Source organism: Cavia porcellus, unplaced genomic scaffold (genome assembly GCF_034190915.1).
Source record: "Cavia porcellus strain 051 isolate PalLab524CR breed Dunkin Hartley unplaced genomic scaffold, mCavPor4.1 scaffold_17, whole genome shotgun sequence".
NCBI classification, from domain to species: Eukaryota; Metazoa; Chordata; class Mammalia; order Rodentia; family Caviidae; genus Cavia; species Cavia porcellus.
In genome coordinates this window covers 66495548-66518404 of record NW_026947500.1, presented here as the reverse complement: position 1 = coordinate 66518404, position 22857 = coordinate 66495548, and the positions used below count along the sequence as shown (strand labels likewise).

The window sequence follows — 22857 nt, the reverse complement described above, 5'->3', positions numbered from 1 at the left end:
AGCACTACATGAAGAAATGAAAATCACAAGAGGGAAAAAGTTGGTATCAGACACCTTCCAAAACAAAACTGTAGTGAGCCTTAGTTTTCAGGTAGGCATCATCATGCACACTGGAGACTCTGCACGGTTCCTTCCTACCTTGAAGAAATCCCTCCTTTAGTGACCACTAACCTCAATCCTGCCGTCTGTGTCTGAGATTTTGCTCTTGGATTAGCTCATGCCACTGCTCACACTTTCAATGGAATGTTTGCCGTCCTGGTATCTGTTTGACTCTCTTTCACACACTCCGTATTTACTATTTTGGGTGTTCACGGTTTCCGTCGTTTTCCTAAGCTCCTGTATCTTGTAACTGCATCTGCTTATGGCTTTCATTGTGGCCGCCATCTTTGTGGTTCTTTGAAACACGATTTCTGGTGATTGCTTTCCTGTAGCCTTGTTCATCTGCCTGGTCACTTCCACTGCTCCCTCTTCAGAGAGCCCAGGCAGGGGCTTTCAGGTTGTCCCACCACACTGCCCCCTGGGTTTGCACTGGGGAGCTGGAGGTTTGGGGTCACAGCTTGTTAGTTACCTTCTTACTTTCTAGTTTATTTGCTGGTCGATCCTTGCAAATTGCTGTGGCAAGTAGGTTTATCGCCAGTACTTACAACCCTTAGGACATGACTGCTTCTTAGGTGTGTCTTCCAGGTGTAGCTGACTCCTGTGTTTTGAGAGGGTTGCACGATCCTAATTCTTTAATTTATTGGGGATGAGAAGTCGCTGCCAATTTGGCCCCGCCCCTGGTTCTTCACCACCGGCCTGTTGCATTTTTTTATGACCCTTGGAAGTCTCAGTCTTGGTATAGTAGGAAGAGCAACTGATACAACAATTATGTCACTTAGTTAAAGTGTACAATGACCAACACCAATGACATCCAGCAGCCTCAAAAATGACAGGCCGCAGTAGCTATTAATTTGCCACCTTTCATCACATGAATTAGATTTGTGGTTGTATAAAAAATCTGAAATGAATCAGAAATCCGTATGCAATACATAAGCCCTCAAAATGGCAGTTTTGCTTTCCGGGGGTAAAATGTAAAAAGGGTTGGGGGAAAATATGGAGAACTAGGAGAAGAGGAAAGGTTAGAAGCACGGCTGGAGGACCGTGGAGGTCATGCGAACTTGGGGAACTTGGTGCAGAAGACAGCAGGACAAGGAAGGAGGAAAAATACCAACAGGAACACAACACAACAGCAGCAAAAACCAGAAAGTGTTCACACTCATAGAAAAAGAAAAGAAACAAAACAAACAACAACAACGAGAGAAAGAGAGAAGAAAAAGTCCACTCCCTGGCGTGTCTGTGCTGTCACCCATAGACAACGTGGGCAGACAGAGCGAGGTCTGAGCTGATTACCCTGAAAGCCAGTCACAGCTTCACAGCGGGGTAGCGGGTAACCCCAGCACGCCTGCACCTTCCGTTCCTCTGAAGTTTAGGCTGCTTTCTGGCTGTGAGGCGGCAAAAAGATGTGCTCATCCTCCAGCAGTCCATGAGCATCCTGCCGACTTGCACTCAGCACCTGACCCACAGCTGCTCTGGGTTCTGCGCTCGGCTGACCCTCCCAAAGGTGGCTACCGGTCAGTCACCCGGCCTGGGGGACGCCTGAGCTCAGCCCCCCGGCACCGTGGTCCAGTGCCTCTCCTCCTCCTCCCACTGCTGTGTCTCTCCTCGGGGCACTTTGAGGTCACGAGCGTTCCCTGTGCATTTCCTAAAATATTCTTAAATTATTTAGATATGGGGAAAATTGCATTTGAAAGCCACCGTGCGTTTGTTTTGTTTTGTTTTGTTTTCTTTTTATTTCTCTACAGGGTCTCTCTCTGCAGCCCAGTCTGGCCTTGAATTCCCAGAAGGTCTCCTGCATTAGACCCCCACACCCCGAGGGCTGAGGTCACAGGCGTGTGTCATCCTGCTGACCCAAACATTCAGGCTTACTATAGTTCTGTTTGGGAAGATATCTGATACCACATTCCCCCTCCTGTGATGATTACTTCTTCATGTCTTTTTTTTCCTTGACTTCTCTTCCTGATGCTGGTGACCGTAACACACTAGGGTGTTTTACATCTGGTCAGTAGGTTCAGTTGTTATCGTGGGGTTCCATTTCTACTTCAGCTCAATGTTCACAGCGCTGGCCACGAGCAAAACAGATTCCCAGAATTATCTTGGAATCCAGTTTTCCTATGTAGACACATTTCTGTTCTGTACACCGCCAGTGAAATGTGAAAGCTATATAAAAGGTCAGTAGGTCAGTGATTTTAGGTGGAAGGCACGGGACAGGAAGGAGATGGGTGTAGCTGCAAAAGGAGACTGTTGGAAACACTGTGTATTTTATTTTTGATGAATGTGTATTAATTATACACATTAATAGATGTCAGCAAGATTTTTCCACACATACACACAACATACATTAATCATATCCAGCCTCCGTTTATTAAACCAATCACTTTTAACCTTCTAGAAAATGCTACTGAAAATTCAGCTCTGCTTTATCAATACACCTTCACGGTGAAAGCTCGACCTGTGAGAGAGAACAGGTGCTGCTGGTCGTCCTCTATCTGACTCATTTCACAAAGCATAATATTGGAAGAATATTCACCGGCCGTCCTGAAAATAAGTGAGCAAAGTGACACAATGCGGCTTTTGAGCTTCGTTATATTGGCTAGGAAAGGGCATAATCAAATAAATATGAGAGAGATACACAGAGAGAGACAGAGAAAAGTATAAAGAAATCAGCCATAAAATTAGAGATAGCATGCAAAATTGTGCTTCCCAGAGCTACAGGGAGGAACAGTGGGAGGAATAATTGATGAAGAAGTTCAGTGTGTGTTAGGGATTAAGACCTGGTGGTCAACTTAACACCAGCTGGATTACATCATCATGGCACTGAGTGTAGATGTCCCACCTGAGGAAAGTTGCCAGCATAGAGAGGTGGAGAAGGAGAAGGGAGGCATTAATGCGTTGAGGTATTGTGGATTCTCCTACGCATTACTGTTTGAGCCGTTGGTTCTCCTGGAGAAGCTCTGGTCCTCACATCAAGCATTGCTTCCTGAGTCCACAGGGGAAGATGTGTGCCGCTCGGTCTCCAGGATGAACTGATCACGCTGGCTTCCTGGCACATACCCGACTGTGCTTATTGTCGGAGGAGCTCGAGGCCTCCATGTCGCCAAGGATGGCTGTGGTGCTTTTCAGGACAGTCCTGGTCTTTGTTGTGACTGTGACTTCTCAGCTCCAGTGTGGAACCCTCATCCCACCAGCACAGCTCCTTCACCCTGCTGGCATGGACATTCTAGCTTCCACCACTGACCTTGGGGCCTTCTGGCACGGATCTGTAAAAGAGACTGGCGTGAGTCCTTCTTGTGGGCTCTGGACCTCCAGTTGGACTCATGGGAGGCATTGTCCTGAGCTCTGAATCTTCATCTGGACTCATGTGGGACATTGCTGTGGGATTCAGGCCCTTGACTAAATAATCTATGTCTTTGGTGTTGCAGATAGATTTCCTGCAGTTTCTTGTGTTAACTCCCGGTGACCATTATAAAAATAATGTTATAACTCCATGTCCTGATTCTAATTGTTCTCCGCACAACCCCTGACTGCAACAGTGTAGGTGCAGCTGTTAGCAGGTGCAGCTGGGTAGGAAGCGTGACTTCAGCTTTGGGATTATGGGGCTCCATGGCCTGAGGGGTAACTGTGGCTCACAATAACTAATCCTGGTACAGTGCACCCCGTGAAAGTGAAAGGGGAGGAACTGTCTAAAGAGGGAAGGCAGAGGACATCGTTAATCTTTTATCATGATTGGAAACCCAAATTTTTTTTCATCGCTCTGTTTAGTTTGGTTTTATTCTGTTCTGGTTTCTCTACTTGTATTAGATTTGATGGCATGGACAGCTATTCCACAGATAGCAGGATATACTACGGTAACCATTTTTGATTTCCTATTAACTTGATTTGAAGCCCTGTATTGATTTCACCGTCTTGTTTTGACTGATTTTACTCTATTCTGTTCTGTTTGATAGTATCAAATCTGAGGGTATAGGCAACTACTTTGAAGACAGAAAGATTCACTATGATGTCCATTCTGGTTTGACTATTATCTTATCTTCTTTTGAAGTCCTATAATGTCTCCAATGTTTTGTTTTTATTGGTTTTGTTCTGTACTGCTATGTTCACTTTTATTATGCCTGATGATGTGGGCAATTCTATTGAAGATAACAAGAGGCATCATGGTAGCCATTGTTGATCTCCTTGTATTTGGTTTATAAGTCATCTATTATGTTCATCCTTTTGTTTTGACTGACTGTTCTGTTTTTGTCTCATATAGTTTTATTCTCTTCAAAAGAAAAAATAACTAATTGTGTGTTTGTGAGAAGCATTTTTAAAATGTTTCCCACAAAAGAGAAGACCCACACTTAAAGTGATATATATGGTAATCACCCCCATGTGATCATCACCAGATACATACCTGGGTTCAAGTACCCCATGGTACAGCATAAAGATGTATAATTACCGTGTATATCCAAAGCTTGGGAAAAGCACCACAGGATACCAAGAGTTACCTAATCCACTGTCAAACTGTATAAAAACAGATTTTCCAAATACATGAGGTGCAGCCACATCAAAGATAATTCTTTTGTGGTCTCATGAAAATGCCCAAACTCTTGTGTTCTTCTTGATGTGCTTCCTTTTGTAAATAACAGGATTAATTGCTGTGTTCAGGTCTTCCTATTAGGGTGTTTGATGCATGTGTTTCATTACTTTTGTCTTTTGTGTACATTTACTTTCAATATTTTATGGTTTTTGCTGGATATCACGGGATACAAGAGGAGTTGGAATACTGCCAGAAACACGGAAGTTTTTCCATCTTTACAGCATCTCGGGGCGCCCTGAGCTGATTAGACACTTCCTCCCTCGGGGCCATTTACTATTTCTGTTCTGTTTACTGAGTGTATTTTTTGGTTTCTTTAAAACCAGGGCAGATAATGGCCATCACAAACTGAAACGCCAAGAATCCATGTGATGGGAGGTAGACAGAGTGAGCACCATTTCTGGGTACCATTTGTACATTTTGGGGGGAGTAATGTGATATTGATAGCTCAGTTTGTATCTATTTCTAATAGCGCAGCTGGAAATGAGAAGGGCTTGGTATTACACATTATGTCACAAGCCTACCTGGGTTAGGGGTGTGTGTGTGTGTGTGTGTGTGTGTGTGTGTATGTGTGTTTAGGGATGTGTCATGGTTTAGCTCGGTGGCCCCCGGGCCTCATGTATTTGCACTGTGCATTTGATGGGTTCATTGTCTAGCACTTGGATTGATGGTGTCAGTGCTACACCCGCCTAGGTGTGGAGCCAGGATGTAATGTAATGGCAGGAAGAAGGTGTCTCTCTCTCTTGCAGGTTTCTGGCTTGCTGTTTGCAGCCACCATGAACTGTGGCCCCGTCACACCACCCTGCCTTGGAGCCAACTGAGTATGGCCTGAAACCTCCAAAAACTGTAAGAAATGAACCTTTCCTTTCCCAACTTTGTGTATTAGGTATTTTGTCTCAGCGACAAGTAAAAAGTAACTAAGAAGGATGAAAACAGGTGTCAGAGACGGATACCTGGGGTTAATACATAGACACTTTGCAACATATGGTTTGACTTAAAATCTTTCTTCTATTAAAAAATCCTCCTGAGTTGTTGTTCACAGGTTTGCAGGACTTGATGACTGATCCATTGTGGGACCTGGTACCATTATGTCACTCACCTTAATTCTCTTACTTCGTCATCGTCTTCCTCTGTTTCCTGGCCCCCTTCCCACTCGAAGAAGCTCTGGCTCCCTGTGTGCTGCTCTGTGGTGATGTGGAAGTGACAGGTGACACTCCCGCACAGAGACACGGATGGTGAGTCAGACATTGTCACAAGGGCTGTGGGGAAAGCAGGTTTGTCACACGCTCTTCTGGATTATAAAGCAAGGGCATTATCAGGATATAACACCGCCTACCTAAAAGATCATTGCCGAGGTTGGAGATATAGCTCAGCTGTGTGGCATCTGCCTGGCAAGTGCCAGGTCCTGAGTTCTGGATCCTAAATGGTGATCCATACTGGTGAGACCAGAAATCAAGATAACAGATATAAATAGAGAGGAAATCCTTTGTAATTCAAGGGAAATTTTTACAGCCAACTTAATACAGTGCAAATGCAAAGACAATGATGCAGGCAGTCTTTGTGTCTTGATATCTGGGCAGCAAAAGGCTTTCTTTCCTGAACATTTTTCCTGATGTGTGTTTTCAATACATGAAACTTGCATTCATTTTAGGGAATGGTACATATATTCAAACTAGACTAATCAATCTCAATCCTTTTATCCCTCCTCCCGGCCCCTCATACCCTACTGATATTTGAAAAAGTCTGCCTTTATTTTAATCTTTAATTTACTTATGATAGGTTTGTAATATAGCTTAAAACTGACACACAACACCTGTACTGCACCTGGTTATTGTACATGCATATAATGCATGATGGCCCCACCATGGTAATTAGCATGCAGTTATTCATTTCTATTGTGTTGGGAGGCCTTGAAATCATCTAGTTATTTTGCGATGTGTCATAGATTGCCGGGACTAAGGTTTGCCTACTGTGCTGTGGAACACAAGATCAATCTCCTGTTGTTTTGGGGTTTCAGTGTTCCGTGTCTGACTCTCCCCATCTTTCCTCGCTGTTACACATCCCCTTCTCGAGGGACCGGGACTCCACTCTCTTTCTGTAAGATCGAGTTTTTCAGCTTCTGCAGATGAATGATAGCACACAATTTGCATTTATGTGGCTGGGTTTTTAAACTTTCCTCACTGTCTTCCACTTCACCCAGGCTGCTGCAGATTATGACAGAAGGTCACTCGTTGTGTGGCTGACTAACACTGTATTGTCCTGCTTGTGTACACTAGCTTTGATGGACGCGGGCTCTTTGCTCAGGCCTCTGTACATGCACATCCCAATTGACTCCTTGATTGTTGCGTGTTAGTGCTGCACGAATCATAGGAGCATGAGTGTATTTTGCATAATAATTTCACTCCCTTTGGATTTAAGTCAAAAATTCATCAGCAGAGAGCTGAGATCACCTCTCAGCACTCTCCTATTTTAAAAATGAAATTTAATGTGTGTATCTTTCTTCATTTATGTCTCATAAAGGTTCTTATGAGTTGGGTGACATTTTTATCACATTTGACAGCTAAAGAAACCGAGTCTCCAAGAGTTTAACTGTCTCTGTGTGCAGTAACAATAAAGATGCTTAGCGGGTCTGACATGTTTAGCATAGTAAGTTTCTCCAAGCTCTATGATCCAAAGTCTTTCCCTCTGCCTCTCTTCACAAACACAGAATTATATCTCCTGATATGTGCTATAAAAACTGATGCTGTGGATGCAGTTATAACGAGAAACTATCTGATAGCTTTTTATTTTTAATGAACAGATCATTCCTGGTGTCAGTGGTATTTTGACACACATACAGAATGTGGGGTAATCAGTGTATTCACGTTCTTCAGCAGGTACCATTTCTTTCTGCTGGGAAGGGGCAGAGTCTGCCCCTCTGTGTCTGGATCACCCTAACGCCTGGCTTCTCTCCTCCCTCGGCCCCTTCCCAGGCTCTGTCACTGCTCCTTGACTCTCAGCTTCTGTGAGACCTCATCTCAGTGGAGTGACACCCGCCCGCCTCACCTCCCTCGGGGCTTTCCCACGGCCTCTCTCCCTGGCCCACACGCATCTCCGCAGAAACTTGGGTGCTGCCCTCTCTTCTTGGAGGTCTTTCTTCCAAAGCCAGCCCGCGCACTGAACTCGCCTGAATCCCAGTTCAGAAAACAAAGCAGCCTCAATCCCTTTTCTTCTTTGTGCCTCTTTTCTTTCCATCCTTAATATCTGCTACCATTGAACATATTACGCGAGCCTTGGTTTACTTAGTTTCTCTTTCAGTCTTTAGATTGTAGGGATTGTACTGTTTCTACATTATTTAGACACTGTCTTACGGCTTCTAGAACAAGATTTTCATTTGAGTTGTGGCCTTCAATGCCTAAAGATATTTATCATTGAGCAAGCAGCTCACCTCCCTGGTAAGCAGCTGTGGTGTGGCAGGCTGCGGCCCCTCCAGGGGGAGAACCACCAGCGTCTCCTGAGATCCACGCCATGTCACAGCTCTGGGAAACCAAGCAACCAGCCTGCCTCCCTGTTAAGCAATAGTGAGCCTACCGGTGCATGGACTTAGTGTCAAACATCCCACTTCCCCTGCCCTCCTTTAGCAAATGGGAACCAGAGATCTGAGCATCCCTTGGGAGGCTGACCATATGCAATATAGCAAATAAGGGGGGAAAAGATATTTATCAATGTACTTGCGAAATACATGACCTCGGGAGGAAGGTGAGAGTAGGAAAGGAATCTATCATCAGAGGTGGCAGGTGAGTTCTCAGAAGAGGACAGATTCATATGCAAAGGATAATTTTTCTGATAGCACTTCTGAAAGGTTGATGCACTCTCTCTCTCATAGTCAAAGTAGCCACATGGAGCTGAAAAACGATACATGGACTTCAGAATTTCTTCTACTGGGATTTTAAGAGGAAACTCAATTGCAACCTGTCTTCTTTGTGCTTTTCCTCTCCATGAACCTGACCTCCATGATGGAGACCCTGCTCATCCTCCTGGCTACCATATCTGACCCACCTGCACATGCCCGTGCCCTTCTTCCTCTCCAGCCTGTCCCTTTCTGACGTCTGTCTCATTTCCAGCACTCCCCCCAAGATGCTGGAGAATATGCAGACACAGAGAAAAGCCATAAGTTATGCAGGCTGCATCACGCAGATGTGGAAGCCTGGGAACCTTCCTCCTGGCTGTGATGGCCTATGACCACTTGGTGGCCACCTGTCCTCCCTGCACCACATAGTCATCATGAACCCTCACTTCTGCGGGCTGATGGTTGTGGCGTCTTAGGTCGTGAGCATCTTGCATGCCCTGCTACAAACTTAAGGGTGCTGCGTCGTCCTTCTGTAGAGACTTGGAAAACCACACTTTTTCTGTGCACTTCATCAAGTGGTCCAGCTCGCTTTTTCTGACACTTTCCCTATGTCTTGGTTTGTGTTTGTGTCCCCCAGGACTCATGAGTTTGCATTGTTCATTTTTTTTTTTTTATTTAAGAGGAAAAAGAGAAAAACACAAAACAAACCAAAGCGGCGTAAGGGTACACGCAATACAGAACTACAAAACAAAACAAAACAAAACAAAACAAAACAGCATAACAGTAAGAAATCACCTGCTAGTAGATTACACACTATCTTCTTGAAAAATAGTTCCTCAAATCACAGTATCAAAGAACACAAGGTGGACATTCAAACAGGGAGACTGCAAACAGCTGTGTTCAATGTTCCAAAAACATTGATAAAGTCAGCTATTTAACACCCCCAAACACACTTGCTGTTATATCCGTTAGAGCTCTTTTTCTTTTTTTTTCCCTCTCTTTTTTACAACAAAATTTACACATCTTGGATTTTATTACTCCTTAGTGCTTATTACTTTCTTTGGGGGGGGGGGGAAGAATACAGTCAAATATGGCAAAACAAAGCTGTCAGTCAATACCAAGGATAGACATAGCACATGGTGTAGAACAGAGTACAAGTTTATCAACAATGGTTATCAACGTTGTCCCTTGTTTCCTTAAAAAGAATTGTCTATATCATTAGATATTATAAAGTTGGACAAAACAGTAGAGAACAAGACCAATAAAACTTAGGCATTGTAAACATTACAGGACTTCCAAAGAAGACAATAGTCAAACCAGAATGGGTATCTTAGTGAATCTTATTGTCTTCAAAGTAGTTGCCTATGTCTTCAAACTTGATACTATCATATAGAATGTAACAGAGTCTAATCAGTCAAAACAAGATCGTGGGAGTACTACAGGACTTCAAAACAAGTTAATAGGAAATCAAAAAGAGTTACTATTTATATATCCTAATTTTTTTTGAATTTTTTCTTTAAGACAAACATAAGAAATGACTAAATAATTTTTTTTTGAAACAATAAGGGGGAGATTGAGATAAAACAGGACATAACAATATAACAATAGAGGTCACAGCATGACTGTTTCAACAACCTAGTACTTCACCACCTTATAACCTGACTTAATAGTAGTTACCATAGTGTCTTTTTCCTTGAAATATTTGGATAAAACTTCATATACTCTAGCTTCAAATATTTTCATATCAAGAAGCCCAGAATAAAGCCTTTCTAATTAATGAGTGAAAACTTTATAAGGCTTCAAGGCCACCTAATGGGGAATCATGATTACCACATATTTTTATATATTTGAATCATTATTTACATTAGGGAAACTATTCGGTATTCACACATGCGAGATTGATTTATTTCACTAATGAGTATGGTCTCAAGCTGTGCCCATTTATTGATAAATATCTCAATGTGATCCTTCTTTATAGCTGAATAATACTCCATTGTATAGAAATACCACAACTTTTTTATCCATTCCTCAGTTGATGGGCACTTGGATTGTTTCCAAGATCTGGCGATTACAAATTGTGCTGCTATAAACATAGGTGCACATATATCACTGTGGTATGATGCTTTCAGTTCTTCTGGGAATATGCCTAGAAGTGGAATAGCTGGAATAAATGGGATTTCCAGTCCCAACTTTTTGAGAAATCTCCAGACAGATCTCCACAAAGGCTGTACCAGTCTACACTCCCACCAGCAGTGCAGGAGAGTTCCTTTTTCCCCACAGCCTCTCCAGCATTTGTTGTCGGTTTTCTTGATCCTGGCCATTCTTTCAGGAGTGAGATGGTATCTCAGTGTGGTTTTAATTTGCATTTCTCTAATGACCAATGATGATGAGCATTTTTTCATGTATTTATTTGCCATTTGCATTTCTTCATCTGAGAATTGCATATTCATCTCAGATGCCCATTTTTGGATTGGATCTTTGAATTTCGGAGGTCTGAGTTTCTTTAATTCTTTATATGTTTTAGACAAGAGGCCCTTGTCTGAGAGAGAGTTCACTAAAATCTTTTCTCAGTTTGTGGGTTTTCTTTTCACTATGCTGGAGATTTCTTTTGACATGCAGAAACTTTTTAATAAGAAGTGGTCCCAGTTATTGATTCTGGGAAGTATTTCCCGTGCGGTTTGAGTCCTGTTGCATTGTTCATTTGTGATGGTTCATTGTATAGTGCTTGGATTGATGGTGTCAGTGCTCCACCCACATAGGGGTGGAGCCAGGATGTAATGTAATGGCAGGAAAAAGGTGTGTCTTTATCTTTGCTGGTTCGAGTTTGTTGTTGGCGGCCGCCATGAACTGCAGCCCAGCCATGCCTGCCTGTCTTGGAGCCAACTGAGTGTGGACCAAAACCTCCAAAACCTGTAAGAAATAAACCTTTCCTTCCCCAACTTTGGGCTTCAGGTATTTTGTCTCAGCAATGAGTAAAAAGTAACTAAGACACCCTAACAGCCTGGTGATGTGTTTTACATCCGTGCTGCTGGGCCATGTTTCCCTTTCAGGCACCCTTTTACTCTTATGCCAAGATAGTTTCTTTCATCCTGCAAGCTCATCAGCTCAGGGGAGGTATAAAGCGTTTCCACCTGCATGTCGCACCTCCCCATGGTCTCCTGTCCTCCTGTACAATCCTAGGCATGTACCTCAGTTCTGCAGCCACCCACAGCTCACGCTCCAGTGCAACAGCCTCTGTGATGTACAGTGTGGTCACCCCCGTGCTGAACCCCTCCGTCTACAGTCTGAGGAGTGAAGACATCTAGAGAGCTCTGAAAAGACATTAGTACAAAAAAAGCTGGGAAATGGACTAAAATGGATGGAGAAGAAAGTGGGCTAAGACAGGGCAAATGGACGGCAATTATTGAGATGTACTATGTGCTTGCACCAACTACCCACAGTGAATGTCATAATCACACACTGCAGTCATGTATGAATAAAAATGTCTATTTTTAAACTGGTGCTGTTGAATGCAGAGTTCTAGGGCTCAGAAATAGTAATTATAAATCTTTAATCAGATAACTGAAGTGCAACTTTCTTGTATTTATTGCCTGAAGTACCAATGTCTTTCACTTCCATTTCTTTATCTAATTTAAGCCACTTCCTCTGGTATCCAATACTTTTCTGCTCTCTGAGAGCCAATGTTTTGTCTTCATTTTGCTATTTTCAGCCTTTTCCAAAGTGATCCCAAATTTTGGATGGGAGGAAATGTGTTAGCACCATGTGTCTTACATAGTTATTAGATGTACGTAATTATTAGATATAGTATTACAGTACAAACTACACCTGAGATTGAACAGTACATAATTTCTCTTCTACAAGAAACCTAAAATATAAATACATTAAAGGGCAAAATAAAAGATCATAGGAGACAGGAAAGTAAATCTCTTATAAGAGATGGAGGGAGTGAACAGAGGAGAAAAAGAAGTTAAGATGCTAGGGGAAGAATTAAGATGCTTAAAGAGAGGAAAGGAAGGTGGACTAAGGGATATAACCGCAGGTATGTTTGAGTGTGTAGGATGGAAAACCATATAACTGAGCTTTTGTTGGATCATTGAATGGAACTGTCTCCAATATCACTGTGTGAATGTCCACTTTATATGCTTTAGTTTTATAATTTGCACAACTGTTTCTAAGAAGACAATATGTAACCTATTAACTAGTGATTTCTTTACTGTATATTTTTTTCTTGAAATTCTGTACTACTTGTACCATTTTACTGCTTTGTTTTTTATGTCCTTTCTTTTTTCTCTTTAAATACAAAAAGAATTAAGATGCTAAAAATGAGCTAAGATGTACTCTGCATGTGTATCTACTCCCAACAATGAATATACCACATGCTAGTACTAGTAAAAACTTAAAAAATAAATCCAGATTCACAACAGTTTAAAGTCACAAGTAACATGTGTAATTAGAACATCTAGAAATACGACAGCTCTGCATGTAAGAGAGTTAACATGTGCTTTACAAAGGAGATTATATTAGGAGGACCAGCCTTGCTCCAGGGAGTAATCATTTGCTGAGTCTCAGCACAAAGGATCTGACATGGATGAGACTGAGTTTCCTCATGCACTGCCCCTTTAGAGATGACCACAAAGTTTGGAAAAGGGGGTGATGGTTTCCTGAGCATGAAAAAAGGATTTAAAGTATGACAAAAATGAGGTCCCAGGACCCTTTTGTCCCAGGAGAAAATCAGTCATGACACATGTCACCTGTGTCATCATGCTGCATGGTGTGTTTCTGACACCACGAAGATCATGAACAACCCTTCCCTATTCGTCACCATATTTTCCTTGGCTTGTACCCAAAACCCCACAAGCAACCTCTACTATGTTTGTTAATCAATATAACTGTAACACCCAATTCCTAATGACCCTTCTCACTCTTTTTTGATCTATAAAAGCAACCCTGTCGGATGATATTTCTAAGTAACTCTGAGAACATACAAGTGATCGGTTTGCTTGAAGGAACTTTTCTCTCCTATTCAGGGTGCCTCAACTTACCTTACAGGTCTACAAGAGCAATACAAGAAGCTGTATTGGTAGACAGCCCTGGAGCATTTAAGCAGAAACAAGAATACAATCTCTTAAAAGCAAACAACAAACATTGCGAGTTTGTGTCTCACTGAATAAGGTCCTCACACATGGACTCCCATCTTTCAGACTTCAAGCAGGGCATGTGCAACATGAAAAAGACGTCTTCTTCCTAATAGTTCAGTGTGTCAAATACATGATTCGAAACTCTTTCTTCATGTTCTGACTGACCTGTTACTCTAAGAGCAGATGCTGACACACTCAAAATTGTAGCGTGTACACTCTGCATTGAGACGTGTATGTGAGGACCGGTTTTTATCAGAGAATGTGGTAAACACAGGACATAGGGCACCTTAAGAAAGTAGGATTCTCATGAGCCAATAAAAATCCAGGACCATATAAAATATAATACAACGCCAGGGTGTAAATTTTAGGAGGAGGAGTGAAGGTAAAAAACAGAATTAAAACTGGACCTTCAGGATCACTGGAACAGATTAGAAGATGCAGACACAACTCCAAACACGCTAGGTCACCTTGTCTTTAACAAAGGGGTCAAACACGTTCACTGGAAGAAAGATAGTCTCTTTAATATACGGTGCCAGAAAAACTGATTCTCTGCATTCCAAAGACTAAAACTAGACCCAGGTCTGTTACCATGCAATAAAATAAAATCAAAGTGGATCAAAGATCTAAATATTAAAACAAAAACACTAAATCAACTGGAAGAGAAAGCAGGCAGAAATCTTGGAGGCATCGGGGTAGGTAGAGAATTCATGAACAGGAATCGAACCGCACAGGAAATGCTTCCAGGAATCAACAACTAGGCTTTCATCTTACTAAAAAGCTTTTACACACACACACACACACACACACACACACACACACACACACAGTCGCCAACATGGTGGAAAGACAGCCCACAGCATGGTAAAATCTTCCTCCAACTGTCTCCCAGACAGAGTACTTATAGCTAAAACACATAAAGAGTTGAAAAAACTCAGACCCCCCAAAAGTCAAAGACCCAATCCAAAAATGGTATCTGAGATGAATACATAGTTCTCAGATGAAGAAATACAAACAGCACATCAATACATGAGAAAAGGTTTAATATCGTTGATCATTCAGGAGATGGAAATTAAAACCACACTGAGATTCCTTCTCACCCCAGAAAGAGTGGCCACCTTCAAGAAACCAACCAACAACAAATGCTGGAAGGGCTGTAGGGGGAAAGGAAACTTCTCCAGTGGTGGTGGAGTGTAGACTGGTGAAACCACTGTGGAAATCAGTATGGAGATTCCTCAGAAAACTGGGATTCGAGTTCCCATTCGATCCAGCTATTTCTTTCTGGGTATTTTCCCAGAAGAATGAAAAATATGACAGCCACAGTGTTCTATGTGCACCTATGTTTATAGCAGCACAGTTTGTTAGAGCTAAATTTTTAAAACAATCTAAATACCCACCAGCCAAGGAATGAATTAAAAAGATGTGGTATTTTTCTAGAATGGAGTACTATGCAGCCATAAGGAGGATAAACTCGAAATTTAGATAAATGGATGCAACTCAAGACTATAATCACAAGTGAAATAAATCAGACTCGCATGTGTAAACATCATATTGTCTCCTTAGTATCAGAAGCCAAAAGAGCAAATAGGATCCAATAGATACTGTGAAATGGGAAGAAACTGTTCAAATGAAAGAGAAACTGGGATGGGAGAGAGGAGAAAAGAAAGAAGGAAACAGGAAACACACACACGTATATGATACTTAAAATAGCATACTATTAATTTCTACTAGCTCATTGCAAATAAGGTTTGTGCTTGTATTGTTTGATCAGTTTTTCATGCCTATCTCTTTAATCTGAGTGACCACATTGAAGATAACAGCATGCAATGCATTAACCATTGTTACTCTTGTTATTTTGCTTCAAAATTTCATACCATTGTTTTTTTCCTCTTAACAATAAAAAAGCAAAGACGAGGGGCTGGGATTTAGCTCAGCGGCATAAGCGCCTGCCTTGCAAGCAGGCTGTCTAGAGTTCGATCCCCGGTACCGATAAAAAGGAAAAAGACAAAAGAAAAAAGAAAAAAAAAGCAAAGCCGAGACCCTCAGATTGTCTTTTTCTAACCATTTACTCATTTATTTTCTTAGTTATGTCTTATGTGAGGCCATGCTTGTAGTGCACAATGTCCTCGCTCCTCGCGGGACGTTGGCACGTGTACACACGCACTGTAATTCCTCGGTCGTTCCCTTTCCTCCCAACCCGCCCCCTTCCCTGCAGATATTCCTGTGATAAATTTGCCTTCATTACCAACTATTGGTTTTCTCCAGAGAATTAGTAAAACTCATGGATATTTCTGAGGGACAAAACTGAGGAGCAAAACAATTGACATGCCACGTGCTGCTTGAGAAGACTTTGCTCTTAAGACACTCAAGGTTTTAGCCTTTTCCTTTTCCCCCTGTTCTGCATGCCAGGAGAGCACAGTAATGTCATGTATGCAGAGGTGTATTATTTGCATTGAGTAAGTTTATTTCTTTAGCAGTATATTTAAGAGATTCTTGCATGTTCATAATTCTTTGCCCTTTTCAATCATAGAATGATGAAGTTTGGCTCCATAAACAACAAATAAAAAATTTTCCATCGATCCCCGAGGAAGGACAAAATGAAATTCACACTGTTTTATGATATCAGTGTCAGTTTCTAAATGTTTCTGATGCAGCACTGGGGAAAATGCTGAGAAATATGGAAATGATTAGGGGAAAAACTATTAAGTCTTAGAAAGAATGGAAAGCCTAAAAGCAATGTTAGTTAGTTTATGAAGAACAAGAAGGAGTCATTTGAAGGCTCCACACAAAAGAAAAATGATACAGAGGTGGAAAAGCCAGTACTCTTGACTTGATGCTTACGTAGCATACACATGTTGAATTCCTGCACCGTGGCCGGGATTATGTACATTTACTCAGTATCAACTACAAACCAAAAAAATAATTTAAGGTAGGAAAATGCAGTAGAGTACACTGCGTAGATAACTAACCAATTATTTGTCTGGTTGTTGTGTTAGTCACAGAAGCTGATATCAAAGAGATGCAAATTACAAGAAATGCAAAAAGCCAGTGCCACTGCTACAAACCGGCCACAGAGTGGCGATTCCCAGCTCCGCGGTGGAGCCCTGCAAGCCCCCTCACTTGTCCAGTCTTAGTTCAGCCAGAGGCTTTCTCCTCTCACTCCCGAGCAGTTGTTTTAGGGCTCTCTTGATGTCCTTATTCCTCAGGCTGTAGATGAAGGGGTTCAGCATGGGGGTGACCACTGTGTACATCACGGAGGCTATCGCCGTTGAGTGTGAGTTGTGTGTTACGGCGGAACTGAGGTACACACCGATGCCAGTGCAGTAGAACAGGGAGACCACCGAGAGGTGGGACGCGCAGGTGGAAAAGGCTTTGCGCCTCCCCTGGGCTGAAGAGATGGCACGCAGGGAGGAGACAATCTTGGAGTAAGAATACAGGATGCCAGCGAGGGGACCAAGGGCCAGTAAGACGGCAGCAAAGTAGATCACCACGTCATTCAGGAAGGTGTCAGAGCAGGCACGATGGACCACTTGATTAAGCTCACAGATGAAGTGCGGGATTTCCACGTCTGCACAGAAGGTCAGCCGCAGCACCATGAAGCCCTGCCCCACGGCATGCAGGGCGCTGGTGACGCTGGACACCAGGACCATCAGCACACAACGCCAAGGGCCCATCATGGCTCTGTAGTGCAGGGGGTGACAGATGGCCACCAAGCGGTCATAGGCCATTGCTGCCAGAATGAAGTCATCTAAGACTGCAAAGAGCAATAAAAAGCACATCTGGGCGATGCAGCCTGGGTAGCTGATAGCCTTGCTGTGGGTCTGGATGTTCACCAGCATCCTGGGGACGCTCGTGGAGGTGAAGCCGACGTCCACAAAGGACAGGTTGGAGAGGAAGAAGTACATGGGCGTGTGCAGGTGGGGGTCGGAGACGATGGTCAGGAGGATGAGCAGGTTCCCGAGCACCGTGGTCAGGTACATGGAGAGGAAGAGCCCGTAGACCAGGGGCTGCAGCTCTGGGTCCTCTGAGAGTCCCAGAAGGAGAAATTCTGAAACTTGGGTGTTATTTCTTGGTTCCATGTGATGCATATAAGTACCAAAAAGAAGAAAAACAACATTAGTAACATCCGCATAGGCAGGTATACTGCTCCTACAGCTGAAATGCCACAATTTGTATTTTTAATAAGAAGTTTGCCGGGGTATTTGCATTGGGCGTGATCTCCTGGACTGCATTTACGATTCCGATCACATTATTTGTGTCCATCTTCAGCCCCTTCCGCATCAGGTCATCACCCCACAGAGTTGTGATCATATTTTCCGAGCAGCTAAGGAATATATACCAACCAGCTGCAGCCCTCGAGGTTCCTGGGGGGAAGGGAGGTGAGAGGAAGGGAAAAAAAAGAAAAGAGAAAAAACCTGAGGTCAGGTGGAGCCCTCTGTGTGGCTGGGAGGAAAGGAACACTCAGCCCTGTGGGGTGCTTGTTTACAGGGTTAGCAAGATGATGCCACGTGACACCCCTTTGCCCAGCACCCCAGTGCTTGGTTTGTCTCGGGGTTTGGGGACCTCTGGGCTGGAGCAGCCCGGCCACGTGGCTCCCCAGGCACTCTTCTTCCTCCAGCCCAGCACAGTGTGATCGGCCTCCAACTTCAGCCGCTCCGACACTCAGGCGCTGTAGAAAGACAGTCGTATGGTGCAGAAAAATGAAAGATCCCAAAGTCTACTAGGGAGAAAGAATATAAGCAGATAACAAGACTAGTAAGAGAATGGAAAGGTGCCCAAAATAAAAAGGAAAAGATGGAAAGAAAAGAAGCTATTTTATGGGATTTCAGACAAGAGCAGTAGATTAGATGACATTTGATTAGAGGATGCAAATTAGACGAGGTGCAGTCCCCACAGTTACCCGGGGGAGGTGTCTGGGAGGAGTACAGACAGTGCAATGGCCCTGAGGAGGGCACTTGTTTCAGATATTTAAGTGTCAAAAGAAGCCTTCGTGCCGGAGGGAGGATCTGCAGGGATCGCGGCCAGGGGACCTCAGGGAAGGTGAGGGAGCGTCACCCTCACCGCCCTCGCTGAAATTTCAGTACATACAAAGCCCCTCACTCACGTGCTGCTGCTCCCGCTGTCTTGTCCTCCAAAGGCGTCTCTATAAATGGAACATGCCTTTCCTTAGCTCTGTTTGCTCCTGAACACGCGAGCATCTGAATTCTGAGTCACATAAAGGAATGTATGGCCGTAGGTAACCTTTCCCTGAGGACACTTCACCCCCACAACACAGACACACATGTGTACACACACACACACACACACACCGCTGCAGCCTCCTAAATTCATGTCACTTCCAAGCTTCCCTAAACCTCACACTGATTGGCAAAAGTCTGAACACAGAGGGAGCAGGGGCACCAGGTTATGCTTCCCCTGAAAACACAGACAGAGTTCTCCCCCTGCAGATGGCAAAAGTCCTGTGAGAGGGAAACCTGGGCCGGGTGAACTTGATCCTGACCCTTTTGGAGCCTCTATTTGGAGACACATAAAACAAGACACCTGCGCAATCAGCAGAGACAGGGCTGAAATGGCAAGGCGGGTTTAAAATGCAGAGTGCACTCAAGGGATTCCTGAGAGGCTGTGGTGAAGAGGGGACTTTCATGCCATAAAGAAGCAAAAAAATCCCTTTATTGGAAAGAGAAAGAAGAGATGCTTATACAGTGACAAGACTTTTAGATTTAACCCCCACGTATAAGTAGGAACAAAAAGATAAACTCAAAATTCACAGAACATAATCTACACCTGAAGAAGAGAATCTTTAAAGGAGAAGTGTTAAAAGGCTTTGATAATCACTGTGACAGGAGTAACATATGTAATCAGAAAACCAGGCTGCCAGTCTGAGGTCTGCCAAACACATCTGAAGCTGGGAACCTGATCCAGATTACTGTCCTGATTTATAGATTTATATATCAATATCCATACTCCTAACGTGATGCAGAGACCCGGACAATGCCCACAGGACCTTGGCACGGCTCCTTTTTGTTAAGAAATGGACAATTACCTAAGGTGAGAGGCGTGGTGAGCTTTCTTCCTCTTTCCTTCAGCCCCCCTTGGTCTGCGTTAGGAACATTTGCTGAATCAGTGGCACATTACGCAGGGTCCCCTCTCAGCGCCCACCTCCCTCGCTTGGCCCTCAGGCACCCCGCTCCCACTTACACTGCTCTCCCAGATTTCCGCTTCCCCAGCAACTCAGGCTTCAGCACTGGTTTCTCGTTGCTGGGATCCTCAGACACTGCTGTATGTGGAATTTTTACCCTTTCTCCATCTGAGAAACTTTACCTACTCTTTAAGAGGCCCTTGTGTGTCTTCTTAAAGAACTTACCATCCCCACAGACAAGCAACACTTCCCCCACGCATTCCACTGGCACCTAGCGGTGACAGAGGTGCTTATTTTACTTAATCCCAGGTCTCACCAGCCCCTAGACGATATCACGATGCCTGTAGACATCACCACACTGTCCACAACGCCCAGCTAGGTGGGTGAGGAGGACTGGCTGGAGATGCGTGTATGGAGGTAAAGATGATGTGTTGTTACGGAAACTTCTGATAATGAAAGCAGACAAACAGGAGATGCCCACCTAGCCGTGGAGAAGATGCTCCCTATTGCAAGGTCTGCGCCCATCAGGGGCTCAGACTGCGGCTTGTTAAGAATTCAACAGAAGGCAGTAAATAAAACAAAAGAAAATATTAGAGTGTATCCTGCTCCTGTTGCTCCCTATCATATCCACATCACGTCTCATTATATAATCATTATTTTTATATTGCTTCCATATTTATTTAACCATATCTATCTTTTATTTTTTAATTTTAGTGGATGCACAATAAATCCATGTGTTTTGGGGCATACTGAAAAAATATAAACATATGCAACTGTGAAATGCCTACATCAAGATTAATGAGATTCCCATTTTCTTAAACATTTATTTATATGTGAAGTCTCTAGAAGATAAGGCACGTCCTGCCCTCACTTTTGTTGGCAGCATCTTCTCCTGGTTCTTAGAGTTCGATTTCTTTCCTCATGAATCCCATGGGTACACGTTAGAGCTTTCTGTTCTTCATTCAACATGCAAAGTCCTGCCCACAACACGCTGCGTGACATTCCACCCATGGCACGACTGTGTATCCTGTTTCTCTATATGATTTAGCCCTAATAACATTATGTTGCACGTGAATGTCTTTGATTGTCCTCTGCCTTTTCCATTAGGATGTAAGACTGATTAAGCAAGGAATATATCTGTAGCTTGCTTTGCCATTCCTAAAGCCGTGCATCTGCATGGAAACAAATTTTAAGGATTTAAGGGTGTATCAATAAAAAACCATGCCAGAGGAACTAAGACACAGGCTAAATACAGAGCATCAAAACCATCTGTATTAAATGGAACAGTCAGGTGCAATGGGGCAACACCGACAGAGCTCAGAGACATTACACTAAGTAAAATACTTTAGGCACAGAAACACAGTACTGTGTGTTGTGCTCAGAAGCTGAGAAACCAAATCTCACAGAAGCAGACAGGAGCAGAGTGGTGATGAGAGACTGGCAGAGGGGGGTTGGATAGCAGGTCTGAAAACGCGGTTTCACGGGAAGAGTAAGTTCTTGCATCCTACACTGTAGTGGGATTAAAATTTGTAGTGTGCAAAAATTAATTCTGCATTTTATGAGGATTTAGAAAGAGGACATGAAGACTCCCATAAATGCTGGAAGCGACAGAATTGCTAATTATCCTGAGAACAGCACACGGCATAGTACTACTCAGCTATGAAGAATGATCACATTGAGACATTTATAAATAAATGGACGCAGCTCGAGACCATACTCACAAGTGAAATAAATCAAACTCACATGTATAAATACCGAATAGTTTCCCTAGTATAAGAAACGATAAGAATGCATGAAAGTACATGGTAATCATGATTCCCAGTCACACTGGTTTGAAGCCATATAATGTTCTCACTCATTAATTGGAATGGTTTTAATCTGGGTTGTTTTATTTTATTGTCTGTGATACTACAAATAACTATTTTGAAGAAAATAAGAGCATAATAGCTAGCGCTGATTTAATATCATCCTGTTTTGAAGCCCCACCAAGTTGTTGTTCATTTGTTTCCATTGGTTCTAACATGTTGTATCTTATTATATCTTAATGTATGCAATAGTATAAGCAAATTTTTTATAGACAAAGAGATAATATAGAAATTGATGTTCGGTTTCTGCTAGCTGGTTCTAAATACCCTGCAATAATTTCATTCTCTTGAATGGTTTCACACTGTCTTGATAAGTTTGAGGCTATAGTATACGAAGTTAGACTCAAATATTTCAAGGAAAGAGTCACTATGGTAACTACTATTAATGTCAGGCTATCTGGGGGTGAAACACAATGATGCTTAAATTTTTCGGTTCTGACCGGTGTTGTTCTATTGATACATTCTTTTTTATCTCAATCTCCCCCCTTTTTCTTTCCTTTTTAAAAAATTAATTTATTTATTAGTATCTTTTAACTAAGGGAAAACTAGATTAAAAATAGTGCGATAGATTATAGTAATTTTTTTGTTTCCCTATTAACCTGATTTGAACCCCTGTATTGTTCTCCACATCTTGTTCTGACTAATTTTATTATATTCTGTTTTGCTTAATAGTATCAAGTTTGAGGGTATAGGCAACCATTTGGAAGGCAACCAGATATTCTACGATGCCCATTATCATTTGACTATTATCTTCTTTGGAAGTCCTGTAAGTTCTCCAATGTGAGTTTTATTGGCCTTCTGTACTGTTTTGCTCAATTCTTTTATACCAGCTGATGTAGGCTAATCTTTTTAGGATAACAAGAGGCATAATGGTAACCATTGGTGATCACCTAGTAATCCTTTTTTTTTTTTCAATATATACTATGTCCATCCTCCTGATCTAACTGACTCTGTTTTGCTTTGTCACATTGGGTTTTTCTTTGGTCCATCTTGTTTTGTTTTGTTTTTTGGCTTTTTAAAAAATCTTTTTCTTTTCCTCTTCAAAGAAAAATTTATAAAAACTGTGGGAGTAATGGAAACTAAAATGTGTGATTGTTAGCGTAAAAAAGAGAGGAAGGAAAGTGATCTAAAGGATATAACTGCAAGTATATCTAAATGTGTAGGGTAGAGAACCATATTGCTGAGTTTTTCTTGCATCATTGAACAGAACTGACTGC

The 22857-nt window shown here is 42.6% G+C and overlaps 1 protein-coding gene across 1 annotated transcript; it reads right to left on the bottom strand.

Moving 5' to 3' along the window:
• Nucleotides 1–11095: 11095 nt before the first annotated feature.
• On the bottom strand, nucleotides 11096–17715 carry LOC100729303 (olfactory receptor 7A17-like; the record flags this gene model as incomplete). The annotated part of the gene is made up of 2 exons (XM_003461835.4): nucleotides 16797–17715; nucleotides 11096–11106 (listed from the first exon to the last, which is right to left on the bottom strand). Coding segments are annotated over exons 1-2 (930 nt in total), but the record flags the coding sequence as incomplete, so codon positions are not given.
• Between the last annotated feature and the right edge of the window lie 5142 nt (nucleotides 17716–22857).